Raw genomic sequence first — 21,989 nt, forward strand, 5'->3', positions numbered from 1 at the left:
GGCTGGGAACGTGCCCATGAATGAACTGCGTCTTGTTAATGACTTTATAGACCTCGCCATTCGAGAAATGAAGTTGGGCATTTCTTATTTCCCCACTGCCACAGTTACACCAGCTCAGGGGATGGTTTTCGTCTATAAATTCTGGCCCCTTGAGCCCAGAACCACCATCTCCACACAACCCTCCTCCTTCTGCACTTTACCTGTCCTGGGCGTTTCCAGGGCGGAGCGCAATGAACTTTCCATCAGTCACATTTTCACCTAATTAACCCCCCTGATGACAATAATTGGTATTGAATCATTCCGTGAATGACTTCCTAGGTATTCACGCACAATCTGCACTTGCCATCAAGTTCAAGATAAGAATATTAATCAAATGCTCTTTGTTTTTCAGCCCCAAAGGGGTATTTTTGCAACAGCACACACTCCTATTTTAAAAAAGAAAAAAAAATGTGAGGTTTCATCTAAACAAATAAAAGAGCATTAATACGCGGAGCTTACAGATCTCGGTCTGTGTTCGGCCGAACACAGCTGTGTGAGTATTCCCAAGGCTCGTGTGTGAAGGGACTCTGGGCACAATCGTTACTCTATTGAAAGAAGCCATTTTCCCAGTTTGAATCTTTTGCTATTCCTTTTCTGCAAGTCGAGGCTTAGAATTAAAATTTACTTTGACATTTGTTTAGGTCACTGTGGGGGGGATCATCCCACGTGGAGGCTAATGGCAGGATACAGATTACATATCTTCTTACTGCTGTGCAATTAGATGCAAACAAGTTTGCCAACTTCAGGCCTCATACCGTCCCCATGAGGCTAAAGGAAAAGATACCTGCAAGCTGGACACAGGAATGGGGGTCCCCAAACTCCGAAAGCTGGTGATTGATCAAACCACAGGTGAAGCAAAGTGAGAAAGGATCTCCCTTGTTCTCGGACCTAATTATGACCACCCAGGGATTAAAGTGAATGAATCACGGGTAAATAATTGTAATAGAGTCAAAAAATTCAACATGGAGGCTTCCAAGTTATTTCCTTATTTCAGTGTGCTACCGACAAGCAGCTAGGGAGCACAGAGGACTACTTTTCTCCCAAACCACAAAAAATTGCTTTGCAGCCTTTGTTTGGAATAAAAATTTCCCATGAAAGCAGAATCGAGGGGTGCTGGTAACAGTGGGCTTCAGATATAAAGCTTCGCCAATTACCTTTTATGAGCTCATCCTAAAAGCAATTATTGGCATACCCGATGGAATGAGCAGTCCAGATCCCATCGGAAGTAAGAGAACATATTAAGTATGCATTTAAAATCCACTCTATTCACAATGGATAACTTTTGAAATTTTATTCTACTACAAATACCTTTTGGGTCCGCCCAGGCTCTGAATATACTGGCAACAGAAAATTTACACTTGAGAATGCAATTTATTTAGCCTGAAACATTAATTTTAATAGTTCTGAATTAGATATTTTATAACATTTCACCTTAAGTTAAAAAAAATTAAAATGCATGTCCAAACTCTAAAAAATAGTTAATATTCCCTAACTGTGTTTTTTATGCGGAATGCTTTTTGCTCCTTATTTACTGAGAGCATCCCTAACTTGAACCACAGTACAATTCAAGAGGAAATATTTGTAACTAAATATTAAAAAAAATTTTTTTTGCCCTTTAAGATGATTCCCTTTTGTGTTTAAAAGTTAGGTCCTTAATCTTCCTTTGTACATTTATGAATATTTTTCAGTATTTTGCTGTGGCACGAACAACCAATTAAGCCAGACACTCAAGTGTTAGATAAGAGAAATTCTTTAAAGAAACCAACCTTAGTAAGATGATTTTCATGTAAATCAACGGCCACTGAGAATTCTAGACCAGTTCCTTTACATTAAGCATGAGAGTAAAATGGTTTCAATATTTGAGAAGTTTGAAACAGATTTTCCCCATTTCCTCTTTTTGAACTGTTTTCACCTTAGAAACCAGTGCTTCTTTTATAAAATCAAGATTTCTTTAGACATGAGAAATGTTTGCTGTGCATAAAAATGCATTTGATGAGCACATAACCATATATCAACAATCAATTTGTTCCACAGAGACCTTGAACTTAATAACTTAAATAGGTTATGGAACAATAGTTTATGACCAATATTCTAAGGGCAAAAGTTCTCACGTGTCCTCGAATTTCCAACTCATCTATCTACCTGGATGCCAAAAGAGGAAAAAAGAGGCTAGAAATGACAATTTACTTAAATATCAAAAATATGTCCCTTAACTTCTCTTTCCTGCTATGTTCCGGGAGTCCACCAAACAGGCAAATTTAAAATCCTCCAGCATTAAACACTGTAGAGGCATGTCTGATAACAAGGTATTTGCCAGAATGATAATGGTATTACAAGCAGTCTCAATCAATACATTGCTTTCTGTAGTTAACAGAGAGGTAAGCAATAAATCTCTAACTTAATCCAACCAACATCGCTGCAAAATGCAAAAAGCTCTATGAATGGTAGATATTAAATTTTTTTAAAAGCACAAAACCACAAACAAGCCGCTCTAAAAGCTCTTCATTCTGTAGAGTCTATACAAACAAGATTAAAGCAGATAAAAAGGGTGTTGAGAAAGAAAAAAAAAAAAGCCCCAGACATGCATTAAGCTAGTTTGACAGCTCCATTGTTCAACCGGTCCCATTGTCAGACCCAAAGATGTATTCAGTGCTACAATGTCTGCTAGCAAATAAACAAAAGACTACATTTTTCAAAGCAGGATGCCAATTCCATCATAATTCTTTCTCTGCTTCCCAAAAGGTCAGTGGTGGCTCATTCTTGGTATGTGATCGAACCCTAACACAGAAGCAGGAGACAAATATTTGCTTTCAATACATAGGGACCCAGGACGCCATGCATGAACAGAGGTCTTTAAACAGGTACACATTTTGGCAAACAGGATAAACTGATCCAAACCTGGTAACAGAGAAGGACTATTTAGGTAGGCTAAGTCCAGATTAGAGCCGTATTGGGAACGCAAGTCTAATATGGAGTCTCCTTAGCTCCTTTTTCGGTGATTATTCCATGCAGAGTGCATGATAATGAGAGGCTTAGACATTGCAAAGGAAAAGACACACCAAGAGCCAGATTCAGAGCCTTTAAAATTATCCGCTGGCCACTCACAAATAGCAGGGAACAAATTCATGATATGCTTTCAAAAGGCAACGCGTGCAAATATAACTCGCACTGGGCAGTCCTTTCCCTTTCTCTCGCTGGCTCCCTTTCTCCCAGTCCTTGGTCTCGATTTCGTTTCCCTCTCTCTCTCTCTCTCTCTCTCTCTCTAGATTCTTTTTTCCCCCTCTAAGATAAGGAAGCTACTTGATGCCGAGCGTGATTATTGTCTCAGCCGGCTCTAGAAACTAGAAAAGCACACATTAAAAACAAAGGACACAACAACATACCTTAAAAGCAGCTCCTCATTTCTCATAGTAACAGCGGATTTGGGACAGCGCATGCTTTCTACACTGATACACTGATAGTCTCAACAAAAGCTGGTTCAGAAGTACGCTCAAACATCAATGCCACAGTAGCGGTTCACTAATGCGCGCTTTCTCCCTCTCTCTCTCTCTCTCTCTCTCTCTCTTTCCCCACTCTCCTCTCTAGTCAAATTCTGAATGGTGGAGCAAAGGGGCTCCTGCAGATTCACTAAGTAGAAATAATCCTCCCTGACAAGTTATGTTGTCTAGGCATATTTTTACATGAATACACTGTGCTGCCTATAGGGGTCTTGTCTGCATTCACCCAAACCTGCCTGGTGTTCGTTCTCCTACTTACCAGCTTCAAAAATGGGAAAGAAAAAGAAGTAACTCATTTACCTTTTGCTTATACATATCCTAGCCAAGCCAATGCCACATTTTCTTCCGGCTAGCAACTGCGATCCGTAAGCATCACAGAAGACTACCGGAGGATTTGGATAGGTCAGTGTGCTAAAAAGGATTTTTGCTTCTCTTTTCTGGGACACTGAATTCACAGTTGGGTTCATCTGTTCCCTGCCTCTTGTCCTCAGGAAGAGTGACAAGGTCAAGACCCTGAGCCCCACCCTGGGTCAGGGATGCAGAAGACAAAGATTGGGGGACTGGGAAATATTTTAACTCTGTGCGCTCCAGAGCTCAAGCAGATCAGAGTTCACCTGAAGCAGGGCGTTGAAAGGAGGCAGGCGAGATTGTTTGGTCATATTGAAGTCCTAGTTGACACCGGAGCCTCCTCCTCAAAAGACCAATTAAATGGTCTTTTCCAAAGTAAGAAAAATCCGCTTCCCTGCTACATTATACCCAACGGGCTTAGCAGATACAGTCGGCCAGGGAAATAGCCATTATACTTCTGTTTATTGGAATTAGAAGAATTCCATGCAGATTAGCCAAGCAAAACAGCAGGCTAAACACAGAGAGAAAAGACGAGATGCTGTGATCGGAACGGTCAGTTGTCTGAAAGTGCAAACCAGGGCATCAGCGCTCTGTGCTTGCAGGAAGCCAAGATTGCTCTCAGTTGGGTGGCACGGAGCAGGGAACAGCCTGGAACACGGCTGGATCACCGAACGCTGGATTCTTCACTCCCAGGCTCAAAGGAGGTCGCTGTCCTGCATTAGCACAAGCAGCACCTCGTAATCACCGGAGTCACAACGCCCATGGGAATAACAGTGGGGTGGGGAAAATAATGGCGCACTCTGACTCTCTCCTATTTGAGGATCTGGAATACAACCCAGTATCTTGCTAGATCTGGGACCTCTGAACTTAGTCTTGGCCCACAGCCAGGGAAAGGGAGATGTTCTGGAAGGTGCTGAGGGTTCTTCAGTCGACTGGACAATAATCTCGCATAGTTTATCAAGGCACTGAGGACAATATGCAGCGGTGACTGACAGCAGTCCCCATCCTGGCTCCATCCCTGTCGACATGATGAATAACTCGACAAAGGTCAAACAATGAAATAATGTGTGTCCCTAAAACTTCGTATTTTCACATTTCCCTCCTTCATTATAGCACCTGGAAGTTATGCAAACATGAATTACCCTTGCCAGTGAAAGATTTTATATAAACCCCAAGATGTTCCTTAGAAGCAAGTTAAGCATCAAATACATGAGCATGGACCCAGAGAGAGCTTGGAGGGGGAGAAGGAGTTGGAGCCATTCCTCTAGTGACTGGCGGAGGCAGAAATCACTTAGTGTGGCTCTCTCTGACCCCCGTTCTTAAATGGACGGCAACAAATATGAATTTCTTTAAAGCCCCTGAAGATCCTGTAATGAAACTGGGTATAGCCTGTCGGGGCAAATATTTTTCATTTTTATTTTTTTTTAGGGGTGAGAGAGAGTGAGAGAGCGAGTGGGAGGAGGGGCAGAGGGAGAGGGAGAGAGAAAATCTCAAGCGGACTCCCAAACGGGGTGGAGCCCAAAGCCAGCGGGATCTCCTAACTCTGAGATCCTGACCTGAGCCACAATCAAGAGTCCCCGCCCTTAACTGACTGAGCCACCCAGGCGCCCCCTGTCGGTGGGAATATTAACAAAAAGAGGAAGGCCATGGTTTTGTCTATTAGAAAAAGGGAAAATTGTTTCGGCACGGGTCATGATCCCAGGGTCGGGGAATCGAGCCCTGCATCGGGCTCTCTGCTCCGCGGGGAGCCTGCTTCCTCCTCTCTCTCTCTGCCTGCCTCTCTGCCTCCTTGTGATCTCTGTCTGTCAAATAAATAAATAAAATCTTAAAAAAAAAAAAAAGAAAAAGGGAAAATTGTGCCGCTCAGACACAAAGCTCTTTTCTTAATATTTCCATAAATTTCTTTAAAAAATTTTATAAAAATAATTTTTTGGGGGTATGAATGACCTATAATACTAGTTTCAGGTGTACAACATAATGACTTGATATTTGTATGTACTGAAAAAGGATGATCACAGCAAGTTTAGCTATTATCTGTTCACATATACAGCTACAAAATTTATTTTCTGTTTATGAGAACTTTTCAGATTTATTCTCTTAGCTCCTTTTTTTAATTTCTTTTTAAATTTTTATTTATTTTTTTATATTTTTTGGTGACAGAGATCACAAGCAGGCAGAGGTGCAGGCAGAGAGAGAAAAGGAAGCAGGCTCCCCGCCGAGCAGACAGCCTGATGTGGGGCTCAATCCCAGGACTCTGGGATAATGACCCGAGCCGAAGGCAGAGGCTTTAACCCACTGAGCCACCCAGCTGCCCCTTTTAAAATTATTTATTTATTTATGTATGTGTTTACTTGTCTCTTAGCAACTTTTAAATATGCAATACAGTATTATTAACTACATTAACTATATTCACCATGTTGTACATGAAGCCAACATGATTTATTTGATAACTAGAAGTTTGTACCTTTTGGCTCTCTTCACCAACTTTGCCCACGTTCCCCTCTATTCTCTGTATTTATGGGTTCAGATTGTTTTCTAAATTCCTCATATAAGTGAAATCATATGGTATTTGTCGTCTCTCTGACTCACTATACTTAGCATAATGCCCTTCAGGACCATCCATGTTGCTGCAAATGGCAAGATTTCATTGTTTTTAATGGCTTAGTAATATTCCAGTGTGTGTGTGTACATGTGTTCTTTATCCATTCATCCATTGATGGACACTAAAGTTGTCGCCGTCTCTTGGATTTTGTGCATAATGCTGCAGTGAACATGGGGGTGCATATATCTTTTTGAGCTCGTGTTTTCATTTTCTTTGGATAAATACCCAGAAGTGGAATTGCTGGATCATGTGATAGTTCTATTTTTTTTTTCTTTTTTTGAGCAACATCTATATTGCTTTCCTCAATGCCTGCACTGATTTACTTTTCCACCAACAGTGCACCAGGGTTCTCTTTTCTCTGTATCTTCTCCAACACTTGTTATTTATTATCTTTTTGATCATAGTCAATCTGACAGGTATGAAGTGATATCTCATTACAGTCTTGATTTGCATTTCTCTGGTGATTTTTGATGTTCAGCATCCTTTCCTAGACCCATTGGTCTTCTGTGCGTCTTCTGTGCATCTTCTGTGTTTCTTCTGTGTGTCTCCTGTGTGTCTTCTATATGTTTTCTTTGGAAAAATGTCTATTCAGCATGTTCAGTTTTTTTGTTTTGTTTTGTATTTTTCTTTTTGTTGTTTTGTTTTGTTTTTACTATAGATTTGTAGAAGTTCTTTTTATATTTTGGATATTGACCCCTTATCAGATATATGATTTGCAAACATTTTCTCCTATTCAGTACTGTGCTTTTTCATTTGGTTGATGGTTCCTTTGCTGTACAGAAACTTTTTTGTTTGATGTAATTCCACTTACTGACTTTTGCTTCTTTTGCCTTTGCTTTTGGTGTCAGATCCAAAAAAAATCATCAGCAAGACAAACGTCAATGAACTTATTGCCTACATTTTCTTCTAGGAGTTTTATGGTTTCAGGTTTTATATTCCAGTATTAATCCATCTTGAATTAATTTTTGGGTCTGGTATAAAGCAGTCCAGTTTCATGCCTTTGCACGTGGTTGTCGAGTTTTTCCAGCAACATTTATGGAAGGGATTCCGTTCCTCATTTTATATTCTCGGTTCCTTTGTCATCAATTAATCAGTCATATCAGTGTGGGTTTATTATTGGCTTCTCTGTTCTTTTTTTTAATATTTTATTTATTTATTTGACACAGAGAGAGAGAGAGAGAAAGAGTACAAGCAGAGGGAGTGCCATGGAGAAGGAGAAGCAGGCTCTTGCTGAGCAGGGAACCTAATGCGGGGCCCGATCCCAGGTCCCTGGCATCATGACCTGAACCGAAGGCAGAGGCTTAACTGAGCCACCCAGGTGCCCCAAGGTTCTCTGTTTTGTTCCACTGATCTATTTGTCTGTTTTTAGGACAATACCATATTGTTTTGATTACTATAGCTTTGTACATCGTTTGAAATTGGGAAGTGTGATGCTTCCAGCTTTGTACTTCTTTCTCAAAATTGCTTGGTTTATTTGGTGTCTTATCTGGTTACATATAAATTTCAGGACTGTTTGTTCTACTTCTGTGAAAAATGCCACTGAACTTTTTATAAGGATTTCATTGAATCTGTAGATTTTGGGGGGGTAATTTGGACATTTTTACGATACTAATTCTTCCAATCCATGAACATGGACCATCTTTTCCATTTATTTATGTCTTTCTCAATTTTATCATTGTCTTATAGTTTTCAGTATATAGCTCTTTCAGTTCTTTGGTTAAATTTATTCCTGGTAATTTATTCATTTTGAGGCAATTGTAAATGAAATTGTTTTCTTAATTTCTCTTTCAGATAGTTCATTGTTAGTATATGAAAACACAACAGATTCCCGTATATTGATTTTGCATCCTACTACTTTACTGAGTTCATTCATTAGTTCTAACAAAACGTTTGGTGAACTCTTGTGTTTTCCTTATATAATATCATTCATCCACAAATATGACAGTCTTATGTCTTCCTTTCCATTTTGGATGCCTTTTATTTCTTTTTTTTGCCAAATTACTCTGGCCAGGACTTCCCATACTATGTTGAATGGAAGTGGTGAGAGTGGGTATCCTTGTCTTGTTTCTGATTGGACTGGAAAAGCTTTTCACTTTCCACTACTGAGGATGATGTTAGCTGTGGGCTTGTCATATATGGTCTTTATTACGTTAAAGTATTTTCCTTCTTTACCCACCTTGTTGAATACTTGTATACAATATCTAATGGGGGCTAAACTATGAGGCAAGTATTAATGTATAACAATAATGCATTTGCGTATCCATAAGTAGATTCTAAGCATCAGAAGCCAGTGCTTCAGTACATGCATCTATTCCTACAGGGAAATGAATTATGGATCCACAGTAGTAAGGAATGGAAGCAAATCAAACCATTAAATATTTATATTTATATTTTATATAAATATTAATATTTTATTTAAAAATATATATTTATTTTATATAGTCATATATATTTTAAATTTATATATTTTATATAAATTATATATTTTATATAAATATGTAAATATTTATATTTTCTCCACTCCCTTTTTAGTCTACGGACCTAAATAATGAGACCACAATTGAGGTAAATAAGACTAATATTGCCCAAAGTCCACTAAGATGAACTGATTAAGGTTTTTACACCCACCAGTCATGTGTGCTGAATTTGGGGTCATAAAGGTGAGTGTATAGAAAGAAGTTGTCTTATTTCTAACATTTACATATTGGGTGGTAAATCTTTGACTTTACATCCACGGGATTAATCTCTGCACTTTTTTTTTTAAAGGTGTTATTTATTTATTTGACAGACAGAGAGAGAGAGATCACAAGTAGGCAGAACAGCAGGCAGAGAGAGAGGGGGAAGCAGGCTCCCCACTGAGCAGAAAGCCTGATGCGGGTTAATCCCAGGACCCTGAGATCATGACCTGAGCCAGAGGCAGAGGCTTAACCCACTGAGCCACCCAGGCGCCCCAACCTCTGCACTTCTTAATCCACCCAATAAGATAACTTTCCCACAGCTAGTACTTAATAAATACTTGTTAAATAAAGGAATTTATTTATTTATTAATTAATTTATTAGATAATTTATTTATTTATTTGACAGACAGAAATCACAAGTAGGCAGAGAGAGAGGAGGAAGCAGGCTCCCCGCTGAGCAGAGAGCCCGATGCGGGGCTCGATCCTAGGACCCCGGGATCATGGCCTGAGCCGAAGGCAGAGGATTTAACCCACTGAGCCACTCAGGCGCCCCTAAATTTATTTTTAACTATGGGAACTTTGGGGAAAAGACCATTTCATTTTCACAATTCCTTTATGTAGCCTCCTTAACAAATATGTGGGGAAAAACCCACAATGGCTCACTTTTATCCTAATTCACTCAGTCAGTTGATGTAGCCAAAGGCACTGAGATTTCCTTAACACATGTTGCTGTGTCTTAAACTTCAGGAACTTTTCACATGTAGCTCATTCAATCCCCACAACAATGCTGTGGGGCAGGAGGACCCGGTACCATTACCTTCTCAGTTGAAAAAGTTCACATACAGAAAGGCTGAGCACAGAAGTTGCAATAATGAGTGAGTGTGGAAATCCAATCTAAACCCGCCCCTGGGCCAACACTCTTTCCACTGCTCCACAAGGTGATCCAGTGTTTCTACTGGGGCCAGGTGTTCCCAGCACACCCAAGCAAGGCATGGCTTTTAAGGAGCGTTTAGTGCAATGAACCTTATGTCCCTTTCTTTTTAAAGCTTTATTTATTGATTTAGGGAGCACATGTGGGGGAGGGGCTAAGGGAGAGGGAGAGAGAGAATCTCAAGCAGACTCCGTGTTCAGCATGGGGTTCCATCCCACGACCCTGAGGTCATGGCCTGAGCTGAAATCAAGAGTCAGCCGCTTAACCAATTGAGCCTCCAGGCGCCCCAAACCTTACGCTTTTCTAACGCAATGGTAATAAACATAGAGGGTAGATAGTAAATTAATGAAAGATTGATTATAAGATTATGTTTTGGCTACTAGTATTTACTGATTCCTTTCAAAACTTTATTTCAGATGAAGATTAAGTTGAAACTAGACAGACTAAGAACTCTGGAGGATGATTTTATTTTATTTATTTTATTTGAGGTCATTTAAAGAGAGTTGATTTTTAGCAACCCTGAAATATGGTTTGTAGAGAAAATCTTTCAAAAAGATTGTGGCCAGTAATCGGCAAAGAATAGTAGCAAAACTTAGTTGATCTCAGTGCCTCTGTATACCTCCATATAGGTTTTTAACTATATAAATGAAATTTTTACCTAATAATCCAAACTTGAGGAGTGAAAACTGAAAAATGCCTGAAATGTGGGATTATGGAAGGGAGCTGAGAATCAGCTAGATTTCTTGACCTTTCTAGATTTGAGTTTCCCAAAAATTTTCTCAAAGGTAAATTATATGTGCATCTATTTATATTACCGGTAATTTCTAGAATTAAAAGCCGAATTTCTAAATGTGACATTAACAACTTTTTTTCTGGCTTCTTTACCTTTTTTTTCTGGCTTCTATACCTTAGTTTTGCACTTTGACATTTACATTGCAAAGGTAAGTAGAGAAGAGTGTTTCAATGGAAATGTACAAGATGACCTGTGCTAGAGAAGGAGTGCCAGGCAATACAGAGTCCTTCTCTGATGACGGATGGGATAGTACCAAGATGTAGCCCATCTCTTAGCTTCCCATCCAAAAAGAACAATCTTGGAATATGGAGGCATCAAGGACATTACATCTGTTTTGCTGCTAGTTTTAGAGACTATCTTAGTCCATTTGGGCTGCTAAAACAAAATACCACAGACTGGGTGATTTTAAATAACAGAAATTTATTTTTCACAGTTGGACGCTGCCAAGTCAAGACACCAGCATGGTCACGTTGGAGGAGGGCCCCTTTCCTGCTTCATAGCTGGGAACTTCTCGCCGCATCCTCACATGGTGACAGAAGCAGAGGCTCTTGAGCGGGGGTGGGGGGGGTCTTCTGTTAGAAGAACACTAACCCCATGCCTGAAGGCTCTAGCCTCATGACCTCATCACTTTCCAAAGACCCCATCTCCTAGCACCATCACATTGGGCATTAGGATTTCAATAAATAAATTTGGGGGGGACACAAACATTCAAACCATAGCAGATACAAAGAACTAGCAGATTCAATTAAGAAATCACATTGCAACAAAAGACAAAAAGACCATAGAGAGAATGCAAGAAGTAAATATGAAGCAATGACCGAGGTCTACAAGAAATGGATTTCTAGTATGCTCAGTGCCTGACACACAATAGGTGTTGAATAAAGTTGATATTTCTGCATGTGAATAGATAAATGTCTATCTGTCCAGAGCTGATCTTCAGCAGAAGACACAGAATTTCTCTGATCAGCTTCATCAGCCTCCAAGGAAGGGTCTCTATGGGCAAAATGGAGGCCAAGTAGTGAAATCTGCCCACAGGGGCGAGCCCAGAGTGGCACCAGAGGCAGAAGCTGGAATGAGTAGACCATGGAGCAATCCTGTTCTCTCACACTCCCTGGGCTCTCTTTTGCCTTCAGGGGAAAACCCTCCAAAGCCAAAAGGACATAGCTATCACAAATCACTACCTGAAACATAAAACTGACAGTTGGTTTAAAGTAAACCTGGGCAGCGTTAGTAAAGGAAGGGTTTGATGGTAACCCAAGGATTCGTGTAACATGAGATCCCGTCACCGGAGCACTCAAATGTTACCTCCCAGTCAGACTTCAGACGCAGGAGGCCACTAGCCCGGCAAGTCCAAGGCCTCCAAGCTCTAAAAAACATTCCTTCTACAAGCCGTGCAACTCCTTACTCATGTCAAAACGGAGAGGTTTACTGGGAGGAGTGGGGCATGGGACTGAGTAATCAGCAAAAATAATTGGAAAGCCCCTTAAAATGATAAAAGTATGATATTTATCAATAAGTAGATATAAATAATAAACCATACAGTACTTAGAGCTCCAAGAAGCCACTTGAAAATATGCACTAGATAAATTTAAGAGGTATTATAAAGAATAAGGATGACTGCTTGTTATAAAGGGAAGAGCTATAAAAACAGACACCAGAAAGTGTGTCTGGACAACTACTTCTGGGTAGGTAGCGAAAGGTGTGCTGAAGACAAGCCGAAGAAAGGAAAGGAATTTCCACGGAACACACGGGCTACCTAGTTGATCAAATAACTAACTTTGGTTCATGAACTTCTATGACTTAGCAAACAACATGTTTACAACTGAGCAGCAATTTTTGGCCTAATGTTTTGTCAAGGACCACTCATGGGCAGATGGGAAATCTTGAGAAGGCCACAGGTGACTATACTTTAGTTAGGCATTAACATTCACATGAAAAATGGGCCAAGTGTATTATTGCTATTTTTAAGACAGACTCGTGCACACACAGCTGCCTTTCCACCTGTTCAAATGGCCATGGTGAAGAGGTTCTGTAATTTGACCCTTGTCCATGAGTGCTCAATGGACATGTAGAATTTGGTGCCCTTGGGGATCCCTATTGCTTAATGTTTTGTTTTGTTTTGTTTTTTTAAGATTTTATTTATTTATTTGACAGACAGAGATCACAAGCAGGCAATGAGGCAGGCAGAGAGAGAGAGGGGGAAGCAGGCTCCCCGCTGAGCAGAGAGACCGATGTGGGGCTCGATCTCAGGACCCCAGGATCATGACCTGAGCCGAAGGCAGAGGCTTTAACCCACTGAGCCACCCAGGAGCCCCTGCTTAGTGGCTTTGATCCTAGGGGATCCTAAGGAGTAAACAGCACATGTATAAGGAAGGTTGTGGGGGGAGCAGACAAGTCTTCCTCACAGGAAGATGAGGCCAAGACGGGGATTCATATGACCCTACGGTAGAGATGAAAGAAAAACTCAGATGGTTCGGGAAAGTGTTCCCCAAGCCCCCACAACACATTCACAGCTCTCCCAGAATGTGCAGGTGCTTTAAATGTTACATTTCTTTATATATAACTCTGAAATGAAATCATCTGCTTGTTTACTTGTTTATTATCTGTTTCCTGCACCTGAAATGAAGTCACGCGAAAGCAGAGACTCACCCCATTTTAACACGACTTCGGAACAATGCTTGGCATATGGTAGACATTTAATAAGCATTTGCTCAATGGCTCGATTTCTCTGGGAGGCCCATTCTTCTTGTTAAGGGACAGGATCTCAGTGGCTCACAGCTCTCTGATACAATTTGTGAAACATTTCCCATGCTCGACTATGGAAACTAAGGCTTGAATCTCTCAGGACACAAAGACTAGGAGGGCCGGTTCCTGGCTTTTAGTACTGTATAGAGTCACTGGGACAGAATGATAAGCTTGCTGTTTTAATCATTTTTTTTTGAACTTTAAAGTACCCTATATACAAGTTTATAGACAATCAAGTGATCAACAGATGTATTTCCCTTCTTACTTTCCATAATGCTGAAGTTTGGGATTTGATAAATTCCAAGTAGGTAGGACTGGGTGTTGACAAGGACACACATGGGAAAAAACTTCCAGAATTGAGAGCAATGCATATCACAGAGTGTTTTTTGTGACGTCCTGCACCAAGCCAGTGTCCTTAATGGGCAGGGGTTGAGAATCAGAGGCCAGTCTCATTTTGGTTTTGTTCATTTTCAGGAGGAGATCTACACCAGGTAGCTCAGTCTGTAGCCGACCGTGCCACCGTGCCCGGAGTGGGCAAATGCAAATGCCAGGGAAGTCTGGCCTTTCGTGCCTGTCACTCACTGGGGTTCCCAAGGTCGACAGCAGCTTACCCTCTTATCACTTCCATCCTCCGTCTGTTATTAGAAATAAGACAGAACGCAGATTTCCTTAAGTCAGTTCCTCAGGGGATATATCCTCACTTTTAAAAGTGTATTAAATTGATTTTGTTTTATATGGCAGGGCTAGATGTTCAACATTACTTTGACTTTCCTATTCCTGTTTATACACACACACACACCCCTATGCACATATGTATATATCACATTAAATATAGTTGTGTATATTAATCATATTAATTTATATATAACTCCTATATGTAATAATACATATATCAGTGTTGGTACGATAGGTATGGTAAATGTTCTAAGAACATGACTGAGTTCTGATCTTCAAGGGAAGCTTCTAGAGGCCAAAGGGACACTAGAGATGAGACGGAAAGTAGCCCGCCGCGAAGGAAGGAAGGACATTGCATTCCACACTAGAAACTGGCGCTAGGAAGCCAGGACCGATTCTGCAGCATCTCTGGCCCTAGATGGGTGGCTGTTTTGGAAGGGAGACTCCAGCAAGAACGCAGACAAGTCTGGGAGGCAGGGAAGGCGCTAGGGAGGCCACCATACAAGTAAGAGAGGACGAGGTGGCCTTCGAAGTGGGTTCCTCTGTTTGTGGACCATTGCCCATCAGCTGGGCTTTACTGGAGATGCTCCGTGTAAGATCGGATCACTCCCTTCAGGGGGCAAGGCAGCCAGTAGAGATCATCACCCACACTACACTACCTAGGACACGAGGAGCTGGGGGTCGGGAGAGCCCTTGCCGACAAAGGCAGCGATCAGGGATCAGGCTTAGTCCTCTTCCCTCTCCCACACTGACTATGCAGTAGATACCCAGAACGCAGAAGGGGGGGGGGGCGGTTAAAAGATATAATTAGGGATGGAACCATTTTATGGAAAACTGAATGCGTGGAACAGAGACAAGAGAGGAGGGGAGGGTCATTTTGATGGTGCTAACATGTTGCTTTGGTAGATGACGATTCTGCTAACCAAGAGGGAGACCAAAAGACACGGCAAGGAGACAGGAAAGGTGCAGGGTCCACGGAGAACCAGCTGAACTTGAGAAGCGGGCGGCAGGCCTCCTGTATGGAGGTAGCAAGCAGTTAGAGTGACCTCTAGGCGTGGGTGAGATCCCCCAGGAGGAGCACTGCGGGGACATAATAAGAAGCGGAACAAGGCCAAAACCCCAGGGCAAATGAAACCCCGAGGAGGAGGCCCAGCGAGATGGCCCAGCGAAGGCAAGAGTGGGCACATGGCTAAGGGGCTCAGATGTCACCAGAGAGACAGAACTTATGCCCCCAAAGTCTAGACTTATCTTGCTGGCCAGAAGATTGTGTATTATTGGTTTGGACGTGAAATGAAAAAGCAGGGCAGTATCAAATAAGAGGCAGGAACGTTTCGAAAGTTTCAGGAATCAGTTGGGCACTGCACTGAGAACTCTAGAAGGAAGCCTCGTTTGAAAAGGAAGCGGCTACTTCCACAGCCACATGCCCCTGGACAAGGAGCCGGGCAGGGCTGTCTGGCTTGCTCTAGCCTCAGTCTCTAGCCAAACCTTCAGGGCCTCACCCTGACTCCTGAGTTAGAATGGAGAGGCACTCCGCTGTTCCGCGCCGCCCTTAACACCCAGCTGACCAACAAGGAGGTGGCACCCAGCTGGCAGAACAGAACAAGGGCTCAGAACCTCCCAAGTTCATATGCTTCGGATGGGCAGGCTGGATCCAGCAGTTCAAAAAGGCCAACAGCAGAAGTCATTTTTGAAGGTGTCCATGGACGTTGCCAGATAAAGATTCCAAAAGTTACACGGAACTATAGAACTCCAGACTTGGATGACATTTCTGGGGCCAATTGTTTCCAACTTTTTAGCAAAGCACCATATACTTAGAGAAGAAGAGCTGTAAGTGGTTTTTAAACCAAGACTTGCTTTTAATTCCATCACCAAAGCAGGATTTGATGAATAGAAATATCTAGGAACTAGAATGCTTGGAAGTAAAACTCGCCTGAGAGACAGTGAGGGTCCTTTGAACCAAACTTTCTTAAGAACTCAACCTACTTTTCACCATCTGCACGACCAGAATTCGGGCTACCGGTTTCTAAGGGGCCTCCCTCCCTCCAGTCCCACTGGCTCTGGACCACGTTGCACACATCAGCGGTTGTGTGTCTGCTACTGCAACATGGTCCCAGTTGCCTCCTGCTCAGCACCCTTGAGAGGCTCCCCTCTTCTCCGCCCTGAGGATGAAGTCCAAGTCACAGACCATGACTCATGAGCCCCACCTCCCACTCCAGCGTCACTTCCGGGTCTTCTCAGCTGGTGCACTGTGCCCTCTCCCTGAGACCCTCTTCCTGGTCCTCACCCATGGGGTCTCCCTTGCTTCTGTGCTATGCTTTGAGGTTGCCCACAAGCGCAAAATTCTCCGGCGATCCCACCCCCTCACCGGGTTTATTTCTGCGTATCCTTCAGGACTTGGCTTAAACATCGAGTGCTGGGCACAAAAATAGTCACTCAAAAATACTTGCTGGCTGGCTGGCTGGATACAGGAGTAAGTCAAGGACACCCTCCCGGCAGCGAAGGAAACACAAAGATGTCATGAGATGGTCCCACTTTAAAAAGGAAACAAAACTATGATGTAATACACCAACCACACTTTTTGTATCTGAAGGACTACCTTAGTGTTAGTACCAGCAGTGGAATTCAAAAGAGGTTCTAGAAATGGCCCCTGCCCCCTGGGAACAGACAATCCTGTTAGACACACAGAATTTAGCTGCAGGGAGCAAAGAACATGATGGGGTCTGCTGCTGCGACATTCTCTAGGAGTTGCAAGGAAGGAGACATGGGGAGACTGGGCTGGAGTAAGCGGAGTCCTTTGTGGAGGATCTTGACAGGTACGCTTGCTCTGGGTGGGGGGGGGGGATGTGCAAGGAAAGTGTGGGGACATCCCCAGCAGGGGAGACCAGTCTGAGGAGGACAGTTTATGTGGGCAACGGTGAAGAGAAAGTCTGTGTGGAACAGCACAAGTGTTGGGCAACGTGAGGGAAGACAGGAGACTAGGAAGCGTGAGGCCAGGCTGCGACTCTGGTACATCGAGCAAAGGCATCTGGAGTCAACAAAATAAGCGTTGGAGACTCCGTGTAATTTCTGCATCAGGGAGTAAGACGGCTCCCCGCATCCGCCAGCGGGAAGGCTGGGAGCAGCTCCGGCAGCTGGTAGCTGACAGGTAGGCCATGATGTTCCCAACGAAACACAAACAACTCTCCCAGAATAGAAAAATAACCAGACTTGGAGACCACATGGAACAAGAGAAAGACAAAGACACTGCGACCACAGAAATAATGCCATTTGCCCTTCCGACTGCTTCGGTACCAGGGACGACTCCAGCTCTGCTCTCCTCTTCCTGCTTTCTAGACAAAAGCTACCAGCATACCTGTATGAGTCTGTGAGAGCTGCTGTAACAAAATATCACAAGCTGGGGGGGAAGGGGTGGGTGGTTGCTTAAACCACAGAAATCTGCTTTCTCACAATTCTGGAGGCTGGAAGTCCAAGATCAAGGTGTTGGCAGGTTTGGTTTCTCCAGACACCTGTCCCCTTAGCTTCCAGACACTTCTCTCCTCAGCACCTCCTCACACGGCTTTCCTCTGGGCACACATACCCAGGGTGTTCCTTCCTCTTCTTATAAGGACACCAGTTCTCCTGAGTCTAACCCACAAGACCTTGTTAACCTTCATTACCCACTCAAAAGCCTTTTCCTCAAATACAATCACATTCTGACCTCCTGGGGGTTAAGACTTCAGTATATGGACTTGGGGGTGGAGAATGATTCAGTCCATCACAAGACTAATACTTGTCAAAAACAGCCAATGAGAACTGACTCCCACGCCCTTGCACCTCTGTAGCATGTGCACAAGCCCTATTTTGTTTATAATAAGCCTCTTCCAATTCTTTCCCTGAGGTGCCCCATGACACCCCTGGTGTACAAGCTCCTCTGCGGCAGCAGGTTAAACCCAACATCGACTATGATGTATTCCCGGTGGCTTTGGCCGTATTCTTGAGCCTAACCTTTCTCATGCTTCGCACCTGGTCATTCCTCCTTCCTGGTTAACACCTGCTCACCTTTAAGGACTTAAGGATTCAGTTCGAATATGAACTTCCCTGAAAGCATTTTCTAATTTACTTTTTCTAGGAGCTGGATTCAATTTCCCTTGTGATGGCTGTGTCATGTGTCGACTAGCCTATGCTCAGTTGCACTTCCCAGATTTTCAGTTCACTTCCTCTTCCCCCTCCTTCTTCTCTACTTCTTATTCTTTTAATGTTTCTGGCCGGGTGAGCCACAGGAGAAGATTCTTAGGAGACGTGAAGGACAGAGGGAAGCATCAGTCATTCTGTAGCTTTTACACACTTTGCTGCTGATGTGCTGACTTGCCTCCTTGGTGTGAAGCCGCTGCTGAGCCCGCAACAGCTCTGCCTTCCTCAGATCCTCCCTGAGCTTCTCTGACCGCTGGGCCAGATGTGTGTTCACCTCTGTCATCAAGGGCCCCAAGGCAGAGGCAACAAGAGCTGACATGTGTTTCAGTCCACCCTTGAACACAAGCATTCAGTGTCAACGGGCTCCAGTCTGCCCTCGATGTCCTCCACTCCGCATCCATTTTCCCTTCTTGACTATGTGGCCTTTGAATGTCAAGTTCCATCAGCAGGTGCAGGAAAATCTTACAGAGCCTGCTTCACCAGGCTGTGTAAAATCAAACCCCCCTGTCACAACTATGTAGGCATCTATCTATCTATCTAATCATCTAGCTACCACTTAAGTACCATCAATCTATCCATCATCTGTCTGTATTTCTATCTGCTATCTATTTTCCATCCATCCATCCATGATTTATCTACTATTGATCTATTTTCTCTATCCATTCATTATCTATCACCTACCTATCTATCTACCCATTCATCACCCGTCTATCCGTCCTATGGGCTCTGCTTGCCTGGTTGAACCGGATGGATATACCCCTCCTCTAAGATATTCCTCTGTACTTCCCTGAAACCTTGACTACACTGCTCTTGTGCCACTTATCAGACTCGACTGTGGTAGATTCGATTATCTTGCCAGTTGCCCTGTACCATGTTGCCTTGTAATGTACGAGAGTGGTGGAATATATTTCTCTACTCCACGGACACTGGGCTTAACAATGTGACTTGCTTTAGGGGAGCTTGGGTGGTGGGTCAGTCGGTTGAGTGTCCGATTCTTGGTTTTGGCTCAGGTCATGATCTCAAGGTCCTGGGACTGAGCCCCACGTCAGGCTCTGTGATCGCCATGGAGTCTGCTTGCGGATTCTCTCCTTCTCCTTTTGCCCCTCCCCCTGCTCAGGTTTGCTCTCTCTCAAATAAATAATCTTTAAAACAATGGAACCAAGAACAATGTGTCTTGTTTCAGCTATTGAAATGTTAGGCATTATAGTATATGTTTTTGTGTGGTTTAGTTTGGGTCTTCATTCTGTAACCCGCCATGAGAAAAGCATGCCCCAAAGAATCTGTTGCCCTTCCAACCGGGCCCCAGAACAAACACGCATGAAGGAGATCTGAGCCCAACCCGCAGCCTGGAGTCACACGCAGCTGACTCACGGCCTGAAAGATCACTATCCAGTGTAGATCCGCCAGACAACCGTTGACCTGCAGACCCATAAGTGTAAGAATAAACATGTATTGTTGTAAGCCACTGTACTGTGCAATCATTCGTATGCAGCTTTATTGCAGCAATTGACTAGCAAATTAGTTTTCTGTGCCCCAATTAGGGTGTCTGCTTCTTGAGACGAGAGGCCACAATGATAATTTCCATCTCTCTCATGCCTTCCAAGATGCCATACCTTGTAGAAACTCAATAAATACTTGTATACTAAAATAAATAAACAGAGGACCAAATGATCAAAGAACCGTAATGGAGAGAGGCATGGCACAGGGGTGTAAGGAAGTAGAAACTAAGAGAGGTGCATGAAATGGAAACGGGAGAGATGAGTCTAGAAGCAAGGGAAAGATGACATGATCCATGCCCAATTAAATGATCAGAAGTTACCTGTCTTTTGTTTTAAGATGCTCACGTGTTCAAAAGGCCCCGGAGGTTCCGTGTGACTCAAGCCATCTTTGAAGAGCATTTTTTTCCCCTACGGTGCACTCTCATACATCTTTGGGGACTGCTCGCAACCAAACTCCCGTGCCCGTCTGTAGCCACCTCTACTATTAGGGAAATTGACAAGGATAAAAAGCCTGAACCTCATCTAAAAACAATCAGCAAACAACATACCTGGAAAGTAAAACCTTCCTACTCCTCCTTCAGGTAACCTTGTCTCTGTGTAATGATCTAATCTGATGTGGGTTGTTTATGGTCACCTTGACCCACGGGTCATTTTGTTATTCTTGAAAGGCCTGTGCGATGCCGTATCTGAAGCTCTCAGCCTGGTCAGCAGAGGTCTATACAGCCTGCTCTCCCCAGGGCAGAGTTTGGGGGCTGAAAGCAGGTCTCTGCAGCAGCCGTGCTCCCAACCGGGACTGTTGTCACATTCCCTTAGAGCATGTGTCATGGGCCTGTCATTAGAATTACTACTTACGAGACACATCTTGAAGGGTGCCAAACTCATTAGTGTCTTCGGGGGAACCTTTCAAAGCTTTTCCTTACAGGAAACAACACACACACATACACACACACACATGCATATAGATCCACCATAGATACACACACACACACACACGTGCATATAGATCCACCACAGATACACACACACACACACACACGTGCATATAGATCCACCACAGATACACACACACACACACACGTGCATATAGATCCACCATAGATAGACACACACACACGTGCATATAGATCCACCACAGATACGCACACATACACACACGTGCATATAGATCCACCACAGAGACACACACACATGCGTATAGATCCACCACAGATACACACACACACACACACACATAAACACACACGTGCGTAGAGATCCACCACAGATACACACACACACACACACGTGCGTATAGATCCACCACAGATACATACACATACACACACACACGTGCGTATAGATCCACCACAGACACACAGACACTCACACATGTGTGTATAGATCCACCACAGATACACACACACACACACACACACACACACACACACATTCGGCTGTGTGCTGGAGAACAAAGAGAGGCTGCATTTTGCTTGGTGTCAATCAGCACTTGAGATTAAAGTTGCTGTTTTAAGCATTTGAAAGCTATACCCACCAAACTCATGCCTTCTCTGCCTAAGCTCTGAACTTCAAAAGGAATACTTCATAGGAAAACACACACACACACACACACACACACACCCCTCTCCAAAAATGCTGTGAGGACCTGAATGCATTTTGCTCCCATTTCTATACATGAAGGCTGGTAGGCAGCACACCTGCAAAGCCATGAACGTTGTACAAAGCTACAGGGAACCCAAACCGTCCGCCATGACACCTGAGCCATGCTGACATACACGGGACAGCGTGTCGGTCGATGTGATGGGGAGCACTATACTGAATCCCATTTCCAGGTTGTTTCAGGCTGAAACAAAACTTGTTGTAACAATAACTTATCCTGAAATCTCTGGAATATAATTTCCTTTGTATAGTCTATACTTAGCATCTTGCTACAAATGAAACTTATCAATATAATATGCCGAATTCCCACTGAGCATATAATATCATACTATTAAAACTTTAGCATTAAAATGTTC

The 21,989-nt window shown here is 43.1% G+C and overlaps 1 protein-coding gene across 5 annotated transcripts in view; it reads right to left on the reverse strand.

Moving 5' to 3' along the window:
- The window catches only part of CELF2 (CUGBP Elav-like family member 2), a 504,997-nt gene that overhangs the window by 301,146 nt on the left and 181,862 nt on the right, over positions 1 to 21,989 (reverse strand). The window contains exon 1 of one of the 5 annotated variants that reach the window (XM_032350029.1): positions 3,423 to 4,288. The exons of 1 other annotated variant lie outside the window; for it this stretch is intronic. In XM_032350029.1, the coding sequence (XP_032205920.1) occupies positions 3,423 to 3,475 (53 nt within the window). In that variant the 5' untranslated portion in view covers positions 3,476 to 4,288. Of the gene's footprint in view, positions 1 to 3,422; positions 4,289 to 21,989 lie in introns of those variants that run through there. 3 more of the 5 variants (XM_032350030.1, XM_032350031.1, XM_032350032.1) reach the window with 3 other exon arrangements.

Source organism: Mustela erminea, chromosome 6 (genome assembly GCF_009829155.1).
Source record: "Mustela erminea isolate mMusErm1 chromosome 6, mMusErm1.Pri, whole genome shotgun sequence".
NCBI lineage: Eukaryota > Metazoa > Chordata > Mammalia > Carnivora > Mustelidae > Mustela > Mustela erminea.